Genomic DNA, 24,650 nt, shown 5'->3' on the forward strand with positions numbered 1-24,650 from the left:
GGCGCCTGTAATTCCAGCTACTGGGGAGGCTGGGGCAGAGAACTGCTTGAACCCGGGAGGCGGAGGTTGCAAGGAGCCGAGATTGCACCACTGCACACCAGCCTGGGGGATAAAGCAAGACTTCGTCTCAAAAAAAAAAAAAAAAAAAAAAAAATTAGGCATGGTGGCAGGTGCTTAAAATCCCAGCTACTCGAGAGGTTAAGGCAGGAGAACTGCTTGAACCCAGGGGGGCAGAGGTTGCAGTGAGTTGCGATGGCCCCACTTCACTCCAGCCTGGGTGAAAGAGTGAAACTCCATCTCAAAAAAATTAATTAATTAAATTAAATTAAATAGCTGGTTCTCTTAGAGAATAATAGGGAACTAAGTCACTATTTTGAAAAAGAATAAATAAAGGCAAAGAATCAAGTATATATCCTACCTTTCCTATATAACTGTGCCACTGGATAACTGAACAGCAGGTAAGCAGAAGCATCTCTTAATAAAAGTATTCCAACAAAAAATTTTAAAAAAACCCACACAATTAGAATGTCACTATTTTTAAACCATTGATAAATTAATGGATCTGGGCACTGAGCCCAACAACTGCGGACATGATTAAAAAAAAAGAGAAAAGCAGACTTCTGCCTCCCCATGAAAGAACACAACACTGCCTACAGTATTGCTAAAGAGACCGAACCAGAGTCTGACCAAGTCTCTGAGTTCAGTAACCAATTTGCAAAATATACAAGGAATGAAGAAAGATGCAACATGAGTGTACAATCAGTAAAATTCAAACTTTGGTTAACTCTCCCTGGGTTCTTCAACATAAAAACTAAGGAAGAAAAAGGGATAGAGGCATAAACTGTGGTTTAAAAGACATCATAACACTAAATAAAATATAATGTCTAAGAATGTACACGGTGATAAAACTATAAAAGAAAAGGAAATGACTGAGAGAGAGTGAAGTAGTGGTTACTTTTCTTTTTTGGGAGGTGAGTTACAACTGAAATGGAACACATGGATGGCTCCTGGATGGCTGAAAAGTTCTGTTTCTTGAACTGGGGATATGGATATTCGCCTTATTTTTTAAAAAAAGAAAAAAGGGGGAAAAAGCACTATCTGTATGTTTGTGAAAGAGACGTTTTCTGCTAATTTTACATACAAATATTAAAAGTAACTTAGAAAACATACCTACTTAGTTCATTCAAGCTGCTATACCAAAAGTCATAAACTGGGTGGCTTATAAACAACAGAATTTTTTTTTTTTAAGAGTCAGGGTCTCACTCTGTCACCCAGATTGGAGTACAATGGCACAATCATAGCTCACTGCAGCCTCAAACTTCTGTGCTCAAGCAATCCTCCAACCTCAGCCTCCCAAGTAGCTAATATTACAGGTGGACCACCACACTTGGCTAACTTATTAGATTTTTTTGTAGAGACAGAATCTTGCTGTGTTGCCCAGGCTGGTCTTAAACTCCTGATCTCAAGCAATCTTTCCACCTCAGCCTCCCAAAGTGCTAGGATTATAGGCATGAGCCACCACTCCTAGCTTAAACAACAGTAATTTATTTCTCACAGTTCTGGAGACCGGGAAGACCAAGACACCAACAAATCTGGAGTCTAGTAAGGGCCCATTCTTCATATACGATGCCTTCTTGCTGCATTCTCAAGTAGTGAAAAGGACTAGCTAGCTCTCTGGGGCCTCTGTCATAAGAACTCTAATCTCAGGCCCAGCACGGTGGCTCACACCTGTAATCCCAGCACTTTGGAAGGCTGAGGCAGGTGGATCACTTGAGGTCAGGAGTTCGAGACCAGCCTGGCCATCATGGCGAAACTCCGTCTCTACTAAAAATACAAAAATTAGCCAGGTGTGGTGGCAGGAGCCTGTTATCTCAGCTACCTGGGAGGCTGAGGCAGGAGAATTGCTCGAACCCGGGAGGCAGAGGGTGCAGTGAGCAGAGACCCTGCCATTGCAGTCCAGTCTGGGCAACAAGAGTGAAACTCCGTCTCAAAACAAAAACAAAAACACAAACACTAATTTCATTCATGAAGCCAGAGCCCTCACGACGTAATCACCTCCCAAAAGCCAGACCTCCTTATACTATCACATTGGGGATTATGTTTCAACATATGTCTTTTGGGGATACACATTCAGACCACAGCAACTTTTTTTTTTTTTTTTGAGACAGTGCCTCGCTCTGTTGCCTAGGTTGGAGTACAGTGTGTCGATCTCAGCTCACTGCAACCTCCATCTCCCAGGTTCAAGCAATTCTCCTGCCTTATCCTCCCGAGTAGCTGGGATTACAGGTGCGCTCCACCATGCTCGGCTAGTTTTTGTATTTTTAGTATAGACCAGGTTTCTCCATGTTGGCCAGCTGGTCTCGAACTCTTCATCTCAGGTGATCCACCCACCTCGGCCTCCCGAAGTGCTGGGATTACAGGCGTGAACCACCACGACTGGCCAGACCATAGCAACTATGTAAAACAATAATACTGTTGCTTTAGAGGTTTATAAGAAAATATACCATCAATAGGGCAAAGGACAAGAAGGAGGTAAAAAGCTAAATGTATGGTTCTTGCATTTCCTGGGAAGTAATAAAACCAACTAACATAAACTAAACTGTAGTAAATTAAGAATCCATAATCCACCTGTCTCAGCCTCCCAAAGTTCTGGGATCACAGGCGTGAGCCACCATGCCCAGCCAAGATATACACATTTTATTGTATGTACATACACCTCAATTTAAAAAAAAACTATTAAGCAGATTAACATTAGCAAACATCTCGGGAAAGTTTACCATGAAACACTTAAAATACAACTCAACGTGAAGAAAACAGTCCATGCAGGAAAAGTAAAATGTATTAAAAATGTATATATATATGTACATACATATATATAAACATTATATACATATACACAGTAGGCCCTCCATATCCCTGGGTTCTACCAACAGTGGATCAAAAATATTCAAGCGAAAAAAAAAACAAGAAAAAAAAACCAGTAAAAAAAGCAATAAAAAATAATAAACTAAAAAATACAGCTAGACTGCCACTGCACTCCAGCCTGGGCAACAGAGCAAAACTCCATCTCAAAAAAATAAATTAAAAAAATAAAGCATATGGGAGAATGTGCACAGGTTACATGTAAATACTATACCATTTTATATAAGGGACTTGACCATTCAAGATTTTGGTATCAGTGGGGGTCCTTGGAACTCCCCCTATGGATACTGAAGGACAACTGTAAACAATGGCTTATATATGAGACATATAATTACACATACATAAAACTACGTATACTTCTATATAAGCTATATATATTTACCTATATATCTGTATATACATGATGTCTTCAGAGAGTTAATAGGAGAAACGACAACCATGATCAAGACATCAAAACCAAGACATCAAAAACAGAATGTTGGCTAAGCCCAGTGGATCACACCTGCAATCTTAACACGGTAGGAGGAATGCTTGAGTCTAGAGTTTGAGACCAGCCTGGGCAACATATTGAGACATTGTCTCTATTAAAAAACAAGAACAGGCCAGGTGTGGTGGCTCTGTAATCCTAGCACAATGAGAGGCTAAGGCAGGTAGATCGATTGAGCTCAGGAGTTCAAGAACAGCCTGGGCAACACAGCAAAACCCATCTCTACTAAAAATATAAAAATTAGCTGGGTGTGGTAGCAGGTGCCTACAGTCTCAGCTACTTAGGAGGTTGAGGTGGGAGAATCTCTTGAGCCCAGGAGGCAGAGGTTGCAGTAAGCTATGATCGCACCACTGCACTCCAGCTTAGGCAGCAGAGCAAGAGCAGACCCTGTCTCAAAAAAAAAAAAAAAAAAAAAAGCAGCAGCAGCTGCCTAAACTGAAAATAAGAGGCTGGGCACAGTGGCTCACACCTGTAATCACAGCACTGTGCATGGTGGGGGCTGAGGTAAGAATATCGCTTGAGCCCAGGAGGCTGAGGCTGCAGTGAGCCTTGATCGCACCCCTGCACTCCAGCCTAAGCCACAAAGCAAGATTCTGTCTCAAAAACAAATAAAGGAAAAAAAAGAGAAAAAGATATGTTAATTAGAAGAATTAATTCAGACTGTTCTATATCCAGATAATGGGTGCTCCCAAAAAAAGATGAGGAAAAACATAGAGGAGAAAATATCTTGAAATAATTCAAGAAAATTTCCCAGTGCTGAAAAACATGAGTTTAAAAGTACCTACAGCAATGTGAAATTTAAGAAATCAGGGACACACAGAGTCCTGCAAACTTCCAGAAGAAAAAACTCTTCACATACCATGCACAGGATTTAGAACATTCTTGAATTTCAAACATCATCTTTGGAACTAAGAACCCAATACAGTAATGTCCTCGAAATTCTAAAGCTACAGGATTTCCAATCTAGAATTCTATACCCAGCCAAGTAATTTCAAGTATAAAGTTAGAATAAAGCTTCAAAAAATTTACCTGCTAGGCACACTTCCTCAAGAATATATATATATATATATATATATTTTTTTTTTTTTTTTTTTTTTTTTTGAGACAAGAGTCTTGCTCTGTTGCCCAGGCTGGAGTGCAGTGGCATGATTTTGGCTCACTGCATCCTCTGCCTCCCAGGTTGAAGTGATTCTCCTGCCTCCGCCTCCCGAGTAGCTGGGACTACAGGCATGTGCCACCATGTCTGGCTAATTTTTTGTATTTTTAGTAGAGATGGGGCTTTGCCATGTTGGCCAGGATGCTCTCAAACTCCTGACCTCAAATGATCTGCGTGCCTCTGCCTCCCAAAGTACTGGGATCATAGGCATGAGCCACCAAGCCCGGCAAAATATTCTAAAATTGACTGTGGTGATGATTGCACAACTCTGACTAAAAACCACTGAATTACAGTCATATGTTGCCTAATGACAGGAGTATGCTCTGAGAAATGCATCGTTAGGTAATTTCATCATTGTGTGAACATCATACAGCATGCTTACACAAAAATGGTATACTTGTACCTAGATGGTATAGGCTCCTACACATCTAGGCTATATGGTACAGCCTATTGCTCCTAGGCTTCAAACCTGTACAGCATGTTACTATACTGAATATTGTAGGTGAGTAGCTGGGATTATAGGCGCCTCCCACCACGCCCAGCTAATTTTTCTATATTTTTAGTAGAGACAGGGTTTCACCATGCTGGCCGGGCTGGTCTCAAACTCCTGACCTCAGGTGATCCATCTGCCTCGCCCTCCCAAAAGTGCTGGGATAACAGGCGTGAGCCACTGTGCCCGGCCCACAATTCTTATACTATACAAACTTTTAACTTTTTGACCTTTGAAACAACACTTAGCTTCTTAGCTTAAAATGAAATCACACTATACAGCTGTACAAAAATAACTCATATCTTTACTTTCTTCTACAAGCCTTTTTTAGAGAAAGGATCTCACTCTGTTGCCCAGGCTGGAGTGCAGTAGTGCAATCATAGCTCACTGTAACCTTGAATTCCCAGGCTCAAATGATCCTCCCACCTCAGCCTCCTGAGTAGTTGGGACTACAGGTGCGTGCCACCAGGCCTGGCTGGTTTTTTTTTTTTTTTGTAGAAACGGGATCTCCCTATGTCACCCAGGCTGGTCTTGAACTCGTGGGCTCAAGTGATCCACACACCTCAGCCTCCCAAAGTGCTCAGATTACAGGTGTAAGCCACTGTGCCTGGCCAACTCTGTCTCAAAAACAAACAAAAATTGTAAGGACATATAAAGTCTCCTGCAACATTTTTTGTATTAAGGAAAAGGCTGAAATAACTTAAGTGTCCAGCAATAGGAATGAAGTACAGCATATACACTACACGGCATTTAAAAACTACACTTAGGCCAGGCTCAGTGGCTCACGCCTATAATCTCAGGACTTTGGGAGGCCGAGGCGGGTGGATCACCTCAGGTCACCAGCTGAAGACCAGCCTGACCAATATGATGAAACCCTATATCTACTAAAAATACAAAACTTAGCCAGGCATGGTGGTGGGTGCCTGTAGTCCCAACTACTTGGGAGGCTGAGACAAGAGAATCACTTGAACCTGGGAGACAGAGGTTGCAGTGAGCCAAGATCATGCCATTAAACTCCAGCCTAGGCAACAGAAAGAGATTGGGTCTCAACAAACAAACAAACAAACAAAAACCCTACACTTAGACATGCATGTTCTCTCATGAAAAGATAGCTAAAACATATTCATATTAAGTTTCAAAACATATTACAAAACAGTTTATGTAATATTTTCCCAACATGCATATCTGGAAGGACAGACAAAAAGGAAATACTCATTACTCTGGGAAATGTGATTGTGGGTAATTTCTCTCTTTTTCTATTTGTTTATCAATATTTTCTTTTCTTTTCTTTTCTTTTTCCTGAGACAGAGTTTCGGTCTTGTTGCCCAGGCTGGAGTGCAATGGCATGATCTCGGCTCACTGCAACCTCCACCTCCCGGGAACAAGGGATTCTCCTGCCTCAGCCTCCCAAGTAGCTGGGATTACAGGCATGTGTCACCACACCCGGCTAATTTTGTATTTTTAGTAGAGACGGGGTTTCTCCACGTTGGCCAGGCTGGTCTCGAACTCCTGACCTCAGGTGATCCACCTGTTTCAGCCTCCCAAAGTGCCGGGATTACAGGTGTGAGCCACTGTGCGAGGTCTATATTTTCTAATTTTTATATAATGAATAGGTTTTATAAATATAATTAAATAGTAGCTATTTAACAGCTAATATCGTGACAAGGTCATGGAAGATGGTGGACTAAGGAGCTCCAGGAAGGCCGGGCGTGTGGCTCACGCCTGTAATCCCAACACTTTGGGAGGCCAAGGTGAGCAGATCACCTAAGGTCAGGAGTGCGAGACCAGCCTGACCAACATGGTGAAACCCGTCTCTACTAAAAATACAAAAAGTCAGCTGGGTGTGGTGGTTCGTGACTATATTCCAGCTACCCTACAGCTACTTGGGAGGCTGAGGCAGGAGAGTCACTTGAACCCGGGAGACAGAGGTTGCAGTGAGCCGAGACTGAGCCATCACACTCCAGCCTGGGCAACAGAGCGAGACTCTGTCTCCAGAAAAAAAAAGAAAAAAAAAAAGAAGCTCCAAGAATCCGTCACTACACCTAAACAACCACTGAGCTGGTAGGAATTGTCTAAAGTAACTACTGTGGGACTCTAGAGTCTACCAAACATTTACAGCATCCAAAAGAGAACAGCATGATTCACAATAACCCAAAGGTGGGAACAACCCAAGCATCCATCAACAGATGAATTATACAAACAACGGAATGTTATTCAGCCATTAAAAGGGATGAAATTCAGAGACATGCTACAACATGGATGAATCTTGAGATAATTATACTAAGTGAAATAAAACAGACACAAAAGGACAAATATTTTATGACTCCACTTCTACAAGGTGCCCAGAATAAACAAATTCATAAAGACAGAAAGGAGAATTGAGATTACCAGAGAATGAAGGCAAGGGGGAAAAATTAGTTACTATTTAACAGCTTCAAAGTTTCAGTGTGGAATGAAGAAAAAGTTTAGAAAATAGGTCATGATGCTGGTTACACTTCACAGTGAATATACTTAATGTCACTGAACTGTACTCTTAAAAATGGTTAAAATGGTAATTATATGATTCACCACAATCAAAATAAAATGCTATGTCATAAAATGTAACTGAGAAGTGACAGATGGAGTTTAAATCCTTCTTTTCATACAATCTTCCATTACTTAGAACATTTTTTATTGTTAAGTAATGCTGAAGCTCTTACAAGAAACGACCGTATCAGCCGGGCACAGTGGTTCATGTCTGTAATCCCAGCACTTCGGGAGGCCGAGGCAGGTGGATCACCTGAGGTCAGGGGACCAACCTGGCCAACATGGTGAAACCACGTCTCTACTAAAAACACAAAAATTAGTCGGGCGTGGTGGCTCACGCCTGTAATCCCAGCACTTTGGGAGGCCAAGGCAGGCGGATCACGAGGTCAGGAGATCAAGACCATCCTGGCTAACACGGTGAAACCCCGTCTGTACTAAAAATAAAAAAAAATTAGCCAGGCACAGTGGCATGCGTTTGTAATCCCAGCTACTCAGGAGGCTGAGGCAGGAGAATCACTTGAACCCAGGAGGCGGAGGTTTCACTGAGCTGAGATCATGCCACTGCACTCCAGCCTGAGCAATACAGCAAAATCCTGTCTCAAAAAAGAAAAACCTCATAATTTTCAAATTAGTAGAATCCAAATTAGTGAGGACTCATTGTACCACACAAATAATAACTCTTAGTCCTCAGAGCCATTTTCCTCATATTTTAAGAAAAAAGAGTAACTTAATTTGTTCTCACACAGACAAATTTGGTATAAAAACTGCCCTGCTGTGGTCATCTTTTTCTTTAAAAAACTGAATGTGACTATACATTTATCAAAATTCATAGAACTATGTAACTAAAAAGATTAATTTTAATGTATAAATTATACCTCCATAAACCTGACTACTTAAAACTATAATAGAATTTAATTAAAGTTTTGATTCTGAGAGCATTAAAAAAAACCTTGAAAAAATTTAATTAAAGTTCAACCAAAGAGTATTAAATAATTTCTTTCTTTCTTTTTTTTTTTTTCAGACGGAGTCTCACTCTTGTTGCCCAGGCTGGAGTGCAGTGGCACGATCTCGGCTCTCACCGCAACCTCCGCCTCCCAGGTTGACGTCATTCTTCTGCCTCAGCCTCCCAAGTAGCTGGAACTACAGGTGCTGGCCGCCAAGCACGGCTAATTTTTTTGTATTTTTAGTAGAGACGGGGTTTCACCGTGTTAGCCAGGACGGTCTCGATCTCCTGACCTTGTGATCCGCCCACCTCAGCCTACCAAAGTGCTGGGATTACAGGCGTGAGCCACCGTGCCCGGCCGAAAAAATTTGATTAAAGTTCAACCAAAGGGTATTAAATAATTTCTTTTCTTTTCCTTTTTTTTTTTGAGACAGATTTTCGCTCTTGTTGCCCACGCTGGAGTGCAATGGCGCAATCTCAGCTCACTGCAACCTCTGCTTCCCGGGTTCAAGCGATTCTCCTGCCTCAGCCTCCGAAGTAGCTGGGATTACAGGCACGCACCACCACGCCTGCCTAATTTTGTATTTTTAGTAGAGACGGGGTTTCTCCATATTGGTCAGGCTGGTCTCGAACTCCCAACCTCAGGTGATCCGCCCACCTCAGCCTCCCAAAGTGCTGGGATTACAGGCATGAGGCACTGCACTCGGCCTAAATAATTTATTAGTGATTGCTATCGCCGATTCAATGAATCAAGTTTAAGAATACCTGGGTCACAGGTCGGGCGCAGTGGTACACGCCAGTAATCCCAGCACTTTGGGAGGCTGAAGCAGGCAGATCACCTGAGTTCGGGAGTTCGAGACCAGCCTGACCAACATGGAAAAACCCCATCTCTACTAAAAATACAAAAAATTAACCGGGCGTGTTGGCAGGCACCTATAGTCCCAACTACTAGGGAGGCTGAGGCAGGAGAATGGCATGAACCCGGGAAGCGAAACTTGCAGTGAGCCAAGACCGCGCCTCTGCACTTTAGCCTGGGCGACATAGTGAGACTCCGTCTCAAAAACAAATAAAATAAAATAAATAAAATAGAGTTCGAGACCTGCCTGGCCAACATGGTGAAACCCCATCTCTACTAAAAATACAAAAATTAGCCAGGTGTGGTGATGCATGCCTGTAATCCCAGCTACTCCAGAGGCTGAGGCAAGAGAACAGCTTGAACTTGGGAGATGGAGGTTGCAGTAAGCCGAGATGGCGCCACTGCACTCCAGCCTGGGAGACAGAGCAATACTCTGTCTCAAACAAACAAACAAAAAGTATTAAGTCATATGAAGGAAAATATTCTTTTGAATAACAAAACTCTTTTGTTTTGCCTTATTACATATATCAGGTATGATTACAAGTAAACTTAAAAATCTGTTTTTTAAGATTTAAGCCATTGTTTCTTTTTTCTTTGTAGAGATGGGGGTCTCACTACGTTGCTCGGCCAGTCTTGAACTCCTGGGCTCAAGAGATCCACCAGCCTCAACCTCCCAAAGTGCTAGGATTACAGGTGTAAGGCACAACACCCAGCCACCAGTCTGTTTCTGTGAAGAACTACTACATATTTTCCAAGTTTTTATAACTTTGCCTATTCTTTTTTTTTTTTTTTTTTTTTTTGCTAGTTCAGTGAAACAGAGGGAATGAAGAAGAAACTAAGCAATCTGTAACTGGTTGTGATCAATAGGTTGTAAATACCACTGCACTCGGACCAGCCTACTCTACTCATTCTTAATATTATCTTATAAATGGAACCACAGTTATTTCAACAAGGTAGAAATCATTCAATGTTTAAAACCCAAATTACTATGTTTGCTACTAAATGAGCCAGTATGAATTATTTTATGGGACGTATCCCTCAAATTAAATACCAGCCGCCCATGCAACAAATAAGCAAAGCAGATATCTTTTTTTTTTTTTTTCCTTTGAGAGGGATTCTCACTGTGTCCCCCAGGCTGGAATGCAGTGGCCGATCTTGGCTCACTGCAACCTCTACCTCCCGGGTTCAAGAGATTCTCCTGCCTCAGCCTCCCAAGTGGCTGGGATGAGAGGCGCACAACACCACAACAGGCTAATTTTTGTATTTTCAGTAGAGACGGGGGTTTCACGATGTTGGTCAGGCTGGTCTCGAACTCCTGACCTCAGGTGATCTGCCCACCTCGACCTCCCAAAGTGCTGGGATTACAGGCATGAGCCAACGCGTCCAATCAGCAAAGCAGATATCTAAAGAATTATGAGGCCGGGCGCAGTGGCTCATGCCTGTAATCCCAGCACTTTGGGAGGCCGAGGCGGGCAGATCACCTGAGGTCAGGAGTTCGAGACCAGCCTGGCCAACATGGTGAAACCCCGTCTCTACCAAAATACAAAAATTAGCTGGGCATGGTGGCATGCGCCTGTAGTCCCAGTGACTCGGGAGGCTGAGGCAGGAGAATCGTTTGAATGCAAGAGGTGGAAGGTGCAGTGAGCTGAGGTCACGCGACTGCACTCCAGCATGGGTGACAGGGCAAGACTCTGTCTCAAAAAAAAAAAAAAAAAATTATGAAACTTGGAAATCCAAATGCAGAATAAATTAACCAATTAAAACTACTGCACTGATTAGGCTGGGCGCGATGGCTCACGCCTGTAATCCTAGCACTTTGGGAGGCCGAGGAGGGCGGATCACCAGAGGTCGGGAGTTTGAGACCAGCATGACCAACGTGGAGAAACCCTGTCTCTACTAAAAATACAAAATTAGCCAGGCGTGGTGGCACACGCCTATAGTCCTTGCTACTCAGGAGGCTGAGGCAGGAGAATCGCTTGAAAACCCAGGAAGCGGAGGTTGCGGTGAGCCGAGATGGTGCCACTGCACTCCAGCCTGGGCAACTAGAGCGAAACTGTTTAAAAAAAAAAAAAAAAAAAAACTATTGCACTAATCTAAAGATGCTGTAATAGAGGTTAAAAAATAGCACTCACTAGACTCAAATGAGGAAACTGAAAAGAATGTTTCCCTAAGCTTAGGTTTCCTCTATGATGCTTAAATATACTTGGAAAATATCAAGGCATTATTATTTTAAAAGCATAAACCAATATTGTATTGAGAAATTTAACTTCCTTTATCATCTCCCACTTTCAGAGGTACTATATCATCATTTCTCATCCCAAAATCAACTTTTTATAAAAACAGATTTTGCGGGTACCCATGCAGTTTTGTTACATGGATGTTTTGCATAGAGGTGAAGTCTAGGCATTCAGTGTACCCATCATCCAAAGAGTATACATTGTACCCATTAGGTAATCTCTCATCACTTAAGCTGCCTCCATTCTTCCACCTTTCTGAGTATCCAATGTCTCCAAAACCAAATTCTTAGACTTGTATTTTTCTCAATATTGGCACCATTCCCACGCTCCCCTTAATGTTAAAGTTGCTATTAAAGAAATCAATTTGCTAATAAAAAGCCTTTCTGAAATATGATTTATCATTCTCTTATTCAAGTAGTCCAGAATTTTTTAAAAATCTATTTTTTTCCTGTGGATTCAACAGACAAAAGGCCAGGCGCGGTGGCTCACAACTATAATCCCAGCACTGTGGGAAGCCAAGGTGGGCAGATCACTTGAGGTAAATTCAATCCCAGCCTGGCCAACACGGTGAAACCCTGTCTCTACTAAAAATACAAAAATCAGGCCAGGCATGGTGGCTCACGCCTGTAATCCCAGAACTTTGGGAGGCTGAGGCAGGCAGATCACCTGAGGTCAGGAATTCGAGACGAGTCTGGCCAACAGGGTGAAACCCCATCTCTACTGAAAATACAAAAAAGTATCCAGGCACGGCAGCGTGTGCCTGTAATCCCAGCTACTCAGGAGGCTGAGACAGAATAATCACTTGAACCCGGGAGACAGAGGCTGCAGTGAGTCAAAATCATGCCATTGCACTCTAGCCAGGGCAACAAGAGCAAAACTCCATCTCAAAAAAAAAAAAAAATACAAAAATTAGCTGGGCATGGTGGCACATGCCTGTAATCCCAGCTACTCGGGAGGCTGAGCCAGGAGAATTGCTTAAACCAGGGAGGCGGAGATTGCAGTGAGCCGAGCTCGCACCACTGCACTCCAGGCTGGGGAACAGAGCGAGACTTGATCTCAAAAATAAATAAATAAATAACAAAAATTAGCCCGGTGGTGGCACACGCCTGTAGTCCCAGCTACTTGGAGGCTGAGGCAGCAGAACTGATTGAACCCAGGAGGCGGAGGTTGCAGTGAGCCAAGATCACTCCACTGCACTCCAGCCTGGACGACAGTGAGACTGTGACTGCAAAAAAAAAAAAAAAAAAAAAAAGTTTTAACAGACAAAAACTGAAGTCATCAAAATTTAAAACAGTTCCTTGTAGAACACTCCATAAGTTTGATTTTAATTTTTTTTTTTTTTTTTGAGAAATAGTCTTGCTCTATTGCCCAGGCTGGTGTGCAATGGTGGGATTTTGGCTCACTGCAACCTCAACCTCCCAGGTTCAAGCGATTCTTCTGCCTCAGCCTCCCGAGTAGCTGGGATTATAGACGCATGCTACCACAACCAGCTAATTTTGTATTTTCAGTAGAGATGGGGTTTCACCATGTTGGTCAGGCTGGTCTTGAACTCCTGACCTCAGGTGATCCACCAGCCTCAGCCTCCCAAAGTCCTGGGACTACAGTGAGCCACTGTGCCCAGCCTAATTTAATTTTTAATTTTATTAATTTATTTTATTTGTATTTTTTTTTTTGAGAGGGAGTCTTGCTATGTTGCCCAGGCTGGACTGCAGTGGCACAATCTGGGCTCACTGCAACCTCCGCCTCCCGGTTTCAAGCAATTCACCTGCCTCAGCCTCTTGAGTAGCTGAGATTACAGGCATGTGCCACCATGCCCAGCTAATTTTTGTATTTTTAGTAGAGACAGGGTTTCACCATGTTGGTCAGGCTGGTCTTGAACTCCTGATCTCATGTAATCTGCCCACCTCAGCCTCCCAAAGTGCTGGGATTACAGGCATGGGTCACCACGCCGAGCCTGATTTAATTTTTAATTTAATTTTATTAATTAATTAATTTTTTTTTTTAGATGGAATGTCACTCTTGTTGCCCAGGCTGGAGTGCAATGGTGCAATCTCAGCTTACTGCAAATTCCACCTCCCGCATTCAAACAATTCTCCTGCCTGAGCCTCCCAAGTAGCTGGGATTTCAGGCGTGCGCCACCACACCAGGCTAATTTTTGTATTTTTAGTTGAGACAGCGTTTCGCCATGTTGACCAGGCTGGTGCCGAACTCCTAATCTCAGGTGATTTGCCTGCTTTGGCCTCCCAAAGTGCTGGGATTACAGGCGTGAGCCACGGTGCCCAGCCTATTTATTTTTAATTTAACTTATTTATTTTTGAGACTGAGTCTTGCTCTGTCACCCAGCTAGAGTACAATGGCATGCTCATGGTTCACTGAAGCCTCGACCTCCCAGGCTCAAGTGATCCTCCCACCTCAACTCAACCTTCTAAGTAGCTGGGACCAAAGACACAAACTGCCATGCTTGACTAATTTTTTTTTATTTGAATGGCGTCAAATAATAATAATAATAATAAGGCAATAACCAAAACCTTTTTATTTTTTTTTTGAGGCAGAGTCTCACTGTCGCCCAGGCTGGAGTGCGGTGGCGTGATCTCAGCTCACTGCAGCCTCCGCTTCCTGGGTTCAAGCGATTGGCCTGGGTTCAAGAGATTCTCCTGCCTCAGCCTCTCGGATAGCTGGGACTACAGGTTCATGACACCATGCCTGGCTAATTTTTGGATTTTCAGTAGATATGGGGTTTCACCACGCTGTCCAGGCTGGTCTCGAACTTCCAAGCTCAGGTGATCTGCCCACCTCTGCCTCCCAAAGTGCTGGGTAAAAATTATAATCGTGAGCCACTGCACCCACCCAATAACCAAAACATTTTTATATGTATCTGTTACTAAATCAAATAAAGGTGTTTAAAGTGGACTATTCACTTTTCTTTTTTTTTGGAGGGGGCGGCAGGGGACAGAGTCTCACTCTGTTGCCCAGACTGGAGTGCAATGGCGTGATCTCAGCTCACTGCAACCTCCGCCTCTGGATTCAAGCCATTCTCCTGCCTCAGCCTCCCGGGTAGCTGGAACTACAGGCACGTGCCACCATGCCCTGCTAATTTTTTGTAGTTTTAGTAGAGATGGGGTTTGACCGTGTTAGCCAGAATGGTCTCAATCTCCTGGCCTCGTGATCCGCCTGCCTCGGCCTCCCAAAGTGCTGGGATTACAGGCGTGAGCCACCACGCCTAGCCACTTTGCATCTTAAATACATATTCCAACACCTGAATTTTCCAATTATCATGTGGAAGATCATTTAAGTAACATCAAAACTTGGTGATGTGAACTAAATTTAGCTCTTCAACTTAGTATCTATCATTCCATTCACTTCAGAGTCAACTAATTTTGAGGTACATAAGCATAATCTCTGAATAACAATTTCTTGCTGAATAAAGTTGATATTAACACAATCAAAGAGGTTCAATTTTACTCAGGAATCTCTGTAGGATTTTTTTTTTTTTTTTTTTTTTTTTTTTGAGACAGAGTCCCATTCTGTTGCTCAGGCTGGAGTGCAGTGGCACAAGATTTTGGCTCACTGCAAACCTGCACCTCCTGGGTTGAAGCGATTCTCCTGCCTCAGCCTCCCAAGTAGCTGGGACTACAGGCGCATGCCACCACACCCGGCTACTTTTTGTATTTTTAGTAGAGATGGGGTTTCACCATATTGGCTATGCTGGTCTTGAACTCCTGACCTCAAGTGATCTGCCCACCTCAGCCTCCCTAAAGTGCTGGGATTACAGCTGTGAGCAGGCATGAGCCGCTGCACCCAACCAACTCAGATATCTCTGTAGTCGTATGTGAAGCAGTTCAAAAGAAGTTCAGAAACATAAAAGAATTAAACCTTTTCAATATAATCTTTAAGCAAGATGGAAATCTGTAGTCCTAAACTCTGAATTGATACCTTTTCCTCACTGTTATTTTTCCATAACTAGATTATCAGAGGTAGACTAATTTGCTGGATGGTCTCCTTTCTCTCACGTGTCTCCAACTGACCATTAAGTTGGAAAGATGGAACAGAACATTTTATTATTATGTTGAAAAATGGTCTAACTAGCCTTAAAGCTTTAAAAGCTTTGCTTTTGGACAGGTGTGGTGGCTCATGCCTGTAATCCCAGCACTTTGGGAGGCCGAGGTGGGTGGATTACCTGAGGTCAGGAGTTTGAGACCAGCCTGACCAACATGGTGAAACCCCATCTCTACTAAAAATACAAAAATTAGCCGGGCATGGTGGCACACGCCTGTGGTCCCAGCTACTCGGGAAGCTGAGGAGGAGAATTGCTTGAACCCAGGAGATGGAGGTTGCAGTGAGCCAAGATTGCACCACTGCACTCCAGCTTGGGTAACAGAGACTCTGTCTCAAAAAAAAAAAAAAAAAAAAAAGCTTTGCTTTTATAAAGATCATTCTTTTTGTTTTTGTTGTTTGCCTCCCAAAGTGCTGGGATTACAGGCCGATCATTCTTAAAAGCTCTAAGGTTATCATTGTCCTAATACTTTCACTTACTATCTTTAAGGAAGTGACTTTTCCTACAATTTGCTTTTCCTTTAATGAGTCCTCAATAAAAATTTTTCCTGACACAAAAGGTGAAAAAAGGAGAATCAACGCAGAGTATTAATTAGGACCTAAATCCTTCAATCCAGGAAGAAATAATCCTTATTTTAGCAAATCTATGACATTGAAACTGGTATTTAAAAAAAAATTTACCAAAAGATTTCAATGAAATGGTCTCTCACAACTAGGTTATAAGTACCACTTGGCTGATGGCAATTACAAGACTTCATGGATTCCAATAATTTTTTTTTTTTTTTTTTTTTTTGAGACAGAGCTTCACTCTGTTGCCCAGGCTGGAGTGCACTGGCATGATCTAGGCTCACTGCAGCCTCCACCTCTTGGGTTCAAGCAATTCTCCTGCCTCAGCCTCCCAAGTAGCTGGGACTGCAGGTGCGGACCATCACACCTGCTAATTTTTTTTTTTTTTTTTGAGACAGAGCCTCGCTCTGTTGCCCAGGCTAGAGTTGCAGTGCCTCGATATCGGTTCACTGCAAGCTCCGCCTCCCGGGTTCACACCATTCTCCTGCCTCAGCCTCCCGAGTAGCTGGGACTACATGTGCCCACCACCATGCCTGGCTAATTTTTTTGTATTTTTTTAGTAGAGATGGGGTTTCACCGTGTTAGCCAGGCTGGTCTCGATCTCCTGACCTCGTGATCCGCCAGCCTCGGCCTCCCAAAGTGCTAGGATTACAGGCGTGAGCTACTGCGCCTGGCCCACACCAGCTAATTTGTGTATTTTTAGTAGAGACAGGGTTTCACCATGTTGGCCAGGCTGGTCTTGAACTCCTGACATCAGGTGATCCACCCACCTCGGCCTCCCAAAGTCCTGGGATTACAGGCGTGAGCCACCACACCTGGCCATCTAAGAAATTTCTTAATCAAAAAGAAGTTAAAAGGTAGAAAAATATGCATCTTGTAATCAAATAAACAGGATAAAAGCATATTCTATGAAAAACTAAGGTATCATATTTGGTTTGAAAAATGTTCTGAGAAACAACAAAAAGTGAAACTTCATTTAGTTTCCAAAACCCTTAGACCTTAACTGTGTTTCCATTTATAACGTTACCTTAGTTCACCCAGTACTCAAGACAACTTCATCTTCCAGAAAGAGACAGCTAAATGCCCTAAGAGGTAGTTTCAAAGTTAACTGAGAGAAATGGGGGAATAAAAGAGCATTCGTTTTATAATTTTAAAGAAGCTGTTTAAAATTGTCTTTAAGCTGCCTATCCAAATACCTTACAAGAGGATTCTTAGCTCATCGGCAGTAAACCCTCTGAAAAAGATACATAAAATTAGTTTACGTGTACCCATTTTCTCTGAGAAAATTCTTCAATTTCTCAAAAGAATCCCTGTCTCAAAAAGGCAAACAATCATTTTCCTAAAAAAATTTTTTCAGCCAGGCGCGGTGGCTCACGCCTGTAATCCCAGCACTTTGGGAGGCCAAGGCGGGTAGATCATCTGAGGTCAGGAGTTTGAGACCAGCCTGGACAACATGGTGAAACCCCGTTTCCACTAAAAATACAAAAATTAACCGGGCGTGCTGGTACGCACCTGTAATCCCAGCTACTTGGGAGGCTAAGGCAGGAGAACTGCTTGAACCCGGGAGGCAGAGGTTGCAGTGAGCCAAGATCGCGCCACTGCACTTCAGCCTGCGCAACAGAGCAAGACTCCATCTAGGAAAAAAAAAAATTTTTTTTTCAACTATATTTTACCAATTAAAGAGTCATAAAATAGGCTGGGTGCAATGGTTCAGACCTATAATCGCAGTGCTTTGGGAGGCTGAGGCGAGAGGATTACTTGAGCCCAGGAGTTCAAGACAAGCCTGGACAACATAGCGAGACTCTGTCTCTAAAATAATAATAATAGGCTGGGCACACTGGCTCACATCTGTAATCCCAGCACTTTGGGAGGCCAAGGTGGGCAGATCACTTGAGGCCAGGAGTTCAAGACCAGCCTGGCCAACATGGCAAAACCCCATCTCTACTAAAAATTACAAAAATTAGCCAGGCATGGTGGCGCACGCCTGTAATCCCAGCTACCTGGGAGGCTGAGGCACGAGAACTGCTTGAACACAGGAGGTAAAGGTTGCAGGGAGCCGAAATCACACCACTGCAGTCCAGCCTGAGCAACAGAGCGAGACTCAGCTAAAAAAAAAAAAAAAAAAAAAAGAATAAGAAGAAGAAAAAGAAAAAAAGAAATAAAATATCTAAATGACATTGCCAGATCTAGGCTAAGTCTGGTTTGTTTTTTTAGGGGGAAGAGGGAAGGCAGAAAATAGATTCATTCACTGCAAAACAAATGAAGCATAGGAAATAATGCATATTCTCTTATTAAAAAAAAAAAATTATTTGGCTGGGTGTGGTAGCTCACATCTGTAACACCAGCACTTTGGGAGGCCAAGGTGGGAGGATTGTTTGAAGCCAGGAGTTCGAGACCAGCCTGGCCTATGAGACCCTTTCTGCATAAACAAATTTTTTTTTAATTAAAACGAGTGTGGTATGCACCTGCAGTCCCAGCTACTCAGGAGGGTGAGGCAAGAGGATCCCTTGAGCCCAAGTGTTTCAGGCTGCAGTGAGCTATGATCACACCACTGCACTCCAGTCTGGGCAACAAAGTGAGACCCTATCTCTTAAAAAAAAAAAAAAAAGGTTTTGAAGAGTTTCTTTAATATAAGTCAGTGTAGGCCGGGTGTGGTGGCTCAGGCCTGTAATCCCAGCACTTTGGGAGGCTGAGGTGAGCGGGATCACCTGAGGTCAGGAGTTTGAGACCAGCCTAACCAACATGGAGAAACCTCGTCTCTACCAAAAATACAAAATTAGCTGGGCATGGTGGCGCATGCCTGTAATCCCAGCTACTCAGGAGGCTGAGGCAGAAGAATCGCTTGAACCCAGGAGGCAGAGGTTGCAGTGAGCCGAGATCGCTCCACTGCACTCCAGCCTGGGCAATAAGAGCAAAACTCTGTCTCAAAAAAAAAAAAAAAAAAAAAAAAAAATATATATATATATATATATATATATATATATATATGTCAGTGTTGAGTCTAATAAAGATGTTCCTAATAAGGAAAACTTTAAGTATACAACAAATACTTTCTAAATTATCAGACTGGAGTTTTCTAAAAATGGAACACATCTATATTTCATTATCTCAATCAAATTATTTAATAAAATCAAAACTATAAAAGGTTGGCCAGGAGTGGTGGCTCAGGCCTCTAATTAGGATTACATTTTGGGAGGCTGAGATAGGCAGATCACTTAAGGTCAGGGGTTCAAGACCAGCCTGGCCAACATGGTGAAACCCTGTCTCTACTAAAAATACAAAAAGAATTAGCCAGGTTTCATGGCGCACGCCGGTAATCCCAGCTACTCGGGAGGCTGAGGCAGGAGAATCGCTTGAACCCAGGAGGCAGAGGTTGCAGTGAGCTGAGATCGTGCCACTGCACTCCAGCCTGGCAAAAGAGTGAGACTCCATCTCAAAAAAAAAAAAAAAAAATTTTTTTTGTTATGCATATCATAAAAAAGGCACTCTCTCTGGCTCTAGACTCACTGCTATAATGCTTTAGATAAATAATGCAAAAGTTCCAAGGAGGTTCAGTACTAAAGCACCCACACTAAGCTACAATCCTTAGCAGGAGTTATTTGAAAAGATAGTTCCAGCTGGGCATGGTGGCTCACGCCTGTAAAACCAGCACTTTGGGTGGCTGAGAAAGGAGGATCCTTTGAACCCAGGAGTTTGAGACCAGCCCGGACAAAATAGTGAGACCCTACCTCACTTAACAATACTGAAGAAAAAAAAATTAGCCGGGCGTAGTCATGCCTGTAGTCCCAGCTACTCAGGGGGCTGAGGTGGGAGGACTGCTTGAGCTTAGGATGTGGAAGCTGCAGTGAGCCATGATCACACCACTGTACCCCAAACTAAGTGACAGAGAAAGACCCTGAAAAAGTTCCTTTCAAAAGAAAGGGGGTGAACTTGTTAAAAGTCTTCATTAGCTACTGACTTGATCCACAATTTATTTTTCTAGTAACAATAAAATTCCGACTTGCTTCGGTAGCAAAATAAGAAACTACACAAAAAGATAGTAAGGCCAAAAAAGATTGTATAGTATTCAGAATGGACAGAAGAAACTATCTTTGCCCATCCTACATCTATATGGCCCAAAACTAAGAATCACATGGATTGGCGATATTAAATAAGCGAAAGCAGGATGAATAAAAAAATTCTGTGAAATACAGGTCTCACAAATCTCCAATGCAGATCCTGTGGTTAAGAGACAAGAGCCAACTATTTCAGAGTGAAAAAGATCAGTTAGAAACCTATTAATATATAAAAGTTAAAGGAATTACAGTATGAAAAATGTAAAGAATGACTGGCAGTCCCACTGCCTTCACGAATGACTATGCCAAAAAGGGAAAAGAGTTTAACTTGAAAATAAATTATACTAAATGTTCAAGGACTAACATTTAATAAGGGAGAAGAGTGATATGGTAGGGAAAGCTTTGTGCCAACTTTCAACTGCAGCTGTAGTGAAATACACTAAAAGCCTTGTCTTAAGACAAAAGCAGTAAAATAAAAACAATGGTTTTAAACATACCCCAGTGTTAACTGCTCATGACCATAAATTTTCCTTTTTCTAATGAACAACTAATGGGATAAAAGGCCATATAACGGAAAAAGTAGTCGAAAATACAATCGAATAAACTTCTCACACAAGACTAAACCATAAAACCTGTTTACAAATTTTCATACATGTCAGAATTAAAGGTAAAAACACTCAAAGCTTAAGAAATCTAACATCATAAAGCAGGAGATTAAATCATTCTTTTAAAACAAGGACTGAAGTTCAGAAGCATTTAATTTAAATCAGTGTATTAACACAAGGAATCCTTCCATACCACCTATTTCAGAGAGGGTTCTCCACACTCGTTTCCCAGACTTATGCACAAATATTACAACTTGCAACCCATTATTTTCTCTCATGTACAAGTTTTGTTTTGTTTTTTTGCTGTTGTTTTTAACTTTATTGGAGTGAGATTATTCTAACTAGCACCCATTTATTTATTTTAAATATCGGTTGTACCAAACAATGACACTTTTTGGAAATCAAACTTTATTCCACTAACATTAGCCAGCAGATTTTGCTAAACAATGCTTTGTCAGAAAAGGCATCATGGCCGGGCGCAGTGGCTCACGCCTGTAATCCCAGCACTTTGGGAGGCAGAGGCAGGTTGATCACACGGTCTGGAGTTCGAGACCGGCCTGGCCAATATGGTGAAACCCCATCTCTACTAAAAATACAAAAATTAGCTGGGCGTGGTGGCGTGCGCCTGTAGCCCCAGCTGCTTGGGAGGCTGAGGCAGAATAGCTTGAACCTGGGAGGCGGAGGTTGCAGTGAGGCGAGATCGCGCCACTGCACTCCAGCCAGGGTGACAAAGCGAGACTCCGTCTCAAAAAAAAAAAGAAAGGCATCACATACATTCAATTTTGTACAACTAATTTTTCCAGTATACATAAAAATTTATATTTGACAACAGAGAATATGCTTCAACGTAAACACAGCAATACCTTTTCCACTTCGTTACTAATAACTTGCATGTTTTCTTAGTAATTTAAAATACCTCCATCTGAAAAGTATAGGGTAGGCTGACCACAAAAGATGAAGCCTAACAGTTGGTAGGGGTACCGCACTTAAGATAATATTCTAAAAACGTGCTTTTCCTAGGTACTCAGTGACTATACAGTAGTGAATATTAAACACTCCTGTATCAATCCCATTTCCTACAAAGTTGACCTAATTTCAAGCATAAAACTGAGGTTTCCACCTTTAGAAGGGTAGAAAACAAGAGTTAAGTAATTGGGTAGTCCTAAAAATACACATCACAACTACATGACTAAGATACTCATTTAAAACTTGTGCCAAGATAACCCCTCCCTTCCAAACTAAAATTGACTCACTGGCCTATTTTACTTAATTTTGAAAATAAAAAAATAAAACTAAATGGATTCCTAAGCACTCATTTCCTCTCTCTGCCCCCATCATTTAAAATATTCAAACTTTCAATCTGTGATTCCTCCCTGCAAAAACACTCAAGTAAAAACAAAACAAAACAAACACTCATTATCTCCAAGTTAACCACCTTGGAGTTAAAAAAAAAATCATTAGATTCTGGAATAATAACCACTGTTCTAAAACCATATAAAACAACAGAAACAATGTCTGTGGTCGCTAAGGAACCATACATCCCACCCAGAGAAACGATCTCGCCTCAGATGATACTTGTCATCTGTGAGACCACCCCCTTAGCTAGAGTTAACCACTTGAGCAGGTTTCAATTTTGTCTCTGAAAGTGGGAAGCTATCAATCTCCCTACATGACTCGTTCCACCCTTTGTGGATACTTCTACCTGTAGAAAAAAAGGTTGGCAAACTTGGTGGCATGGTGAGGACAAAGGGCATTTTGAAAGAACCAGTGACTGAGGTAAGCAGAGAATGTGAACGGAAAGAGGGTTAAAGTTCCCCCAAATGGATAATGACAAGACGACGCGGGCACCCTTTTTTTTTTTTTTTTTTTTTTTTTTACCACCCCTACGGTCCCATTCTTCACCACCACCCATTGGAATGCAAAGTTGGCACTACCACTACCCAAGAAGCCCAACAAATCCTCAAAATGTCAGGGCACTCGGCAGCTTCTGAAATGACAAGCTGGTGCCCCTCCCCCACCCCCCCCCCCACCCCCACCCCCCAAAAAATAAAAGTCCAATCCAGTCGGTGCAGGTCACCCTGCCCTCTGGGGCAGTTCCAGCCTGCGCAGGGAGGGGTTCCGACCGAAGAACGAAAAAGCACAGATAGACCACCGCTCTTTCCACCCACCCTCAGCGGGGGAAACAAAGACGGCCTCCTCCGCCCGTAGACACTATCCTAACCAGAGAGGCTCTCCGAGTTCCCGGTGCAGCCTGCCCTCCCGCCCCCGCCCGAGCCCCCGCCCCCATGACAAAGAAAAGGCACTCGGCGAGCAAGGCCTTCCTGCCTCCACGGATGGGGGAGGGGGCTGCACGGGTGAGAAGCCCCCTCCACTCGCCCGTGCTCATACTCCTGGTCCCAGGAACTGCAGAAAGCGGCGGAGAGCCGGAGGCCTCGGCCGCGGAAGCAGGGTCCGGGAGGAGGGTGAGGGTACCTTGAAGTAGCCGCCTTCGTAGAGGGTGTTGGGGGGTCCGAAGATGGCCACCTCCCAGTTGTAGAGGTCGGACTCGTCCACCAGGGTGATCCGGAAGCCCTCCACCGGTTCCTCCTGCAGGGATTTCAGCTCGAGCATCAGGGCCTTCTGCGAGCTGGTCATCTGCTGCTGGGCCATCGCGGCGGCGGCGGCGGCGGCGCCGGGCCCGGGCCCCAGTCCTCACGCACCGGCCGGGCCGGACCAGGCCCCTCCCCTCCGCTCGCCCTCCGGCCGGGCCGCACCGGGCCCCGGTCTTCACACACCCGGCGGGCCGGACCAGGCCCCACACGGCCCGTGGGCCCGCCCGGGGTCCTCCTCACACACGACGCAGGCCGGGCCGGGCCCTTCTCCTCACACTCGGGCTGGGCGAGAGGAGAGGTCGAGGGAGTTAGGAGAATTCGCTCCGGGTCCCGGTCCCGGGCCTCCCCCCCCCGGAGGGGGCCTCAACTTCGGGGGGGGGGAGAGGAGGTGGAAGCGGAGGAAGGCGGCGGAGGGCCGGCGATGGTGAAGGGAGGGGGCCGGGCCGGCCCGGGAACGCCGCGCTCGCTCGCCCTCTCGTTCTCTTCGGGGGCCGCAGGGGCCGGAGGGCGCGCGGGGCTGGAGAGTGTGGGGGGAGAGCGGCGTGCGGGGGTCTCGCGGCGGTGGCGGCGGGGGCTGCGCGGGGGGAGGGGCGACGGCGGAGGAGGAGGAGAGCGAGAGCGCCTCGCGCCGCGGGAGCGACGGAGCCGAGAAGCAGGGAGGGAGGGAGGGAGGGAGAGAGGGAGGAGGGGCGCACGCCGGGTGCTGGGCGGCTCTCAGCGGCTGGCGGCCCGACGCGCGTGCGCGTGCCCCTCCCTCCCCTCCCCCAACCGTGCCTGGCTCTCCTCCACTACCACCTCCTCCTCCTCCCGCTTCCACGCCTCCTCTCGGTCTCCCGCGCGGTCGCGGCGCTTTGTGACGCCGGCGCGTGTCCCCCGCCCATAAAGATCCCAGAAGCAGCGGGGACCAAGGGCGGGCGCAGGGATTGCCGTGGCCCCAGAGTGACGGTTGTGCGGCTGGACGCCGCAGTTCCAAAGGCGTGCCCGGGAAGGGAACCCAGGTCTCCCGGCTCTCGGGGCCCTCCCCACTGTGGATCCAGGGGCCTCCGCAGCCATCCTGGGACGGGCCTGGTCGCTGCAGGCCCCTCCCCGTGACACCCAGTCTGCGGTCCCTCCACTTAGTAGCTACTTGATTAGGATGTGCTGACAATGTGGGTCTTTTCGG

General features: G+C 44.4%; 1 protein-coding gene across 2 annotated transcripts in view; it reads right to left on the reverse strand.

The window, feature by feature from the left end:
* UBE2R2 (ubiquitin conjugating enzyme E2 R2) overlaps window positions 1–23,546 on the reverse strand; it is a 97,785-nt gene extending 74,239 nt beyond the window's left edge. For both annotated transcript variants that reach the window (XM_055351706.2, XM_055351705.2), the window contains exon 1: window positions 23,370–23,546. In XM_055351706.2, the coding sequence (XP_055207681.1) occupies window positions 23,370–23,546 (177 nt within the window). The remainder of the gene's footprint in view (window positions 1–23,369) is intronic.
* Between the last annotated feature and the right edge of the window lie 1,104 nt (window positions 23,547–24,650).

Source organism: Gorilla gorilla, chromosome 13 (genome assembly GCF_029281585.2).
Source record: "Gorilla gorilla gorilla isolate KB3781 chromosome 13, NHGRI_mGorGor1-v2.1_pri, whole genome shotgun sequence".
NCBI lineage: Eukaryota > Metazoa > Chordata > Mammalia > Primates > Hominidae > Gorilla > Gorilla gorilla.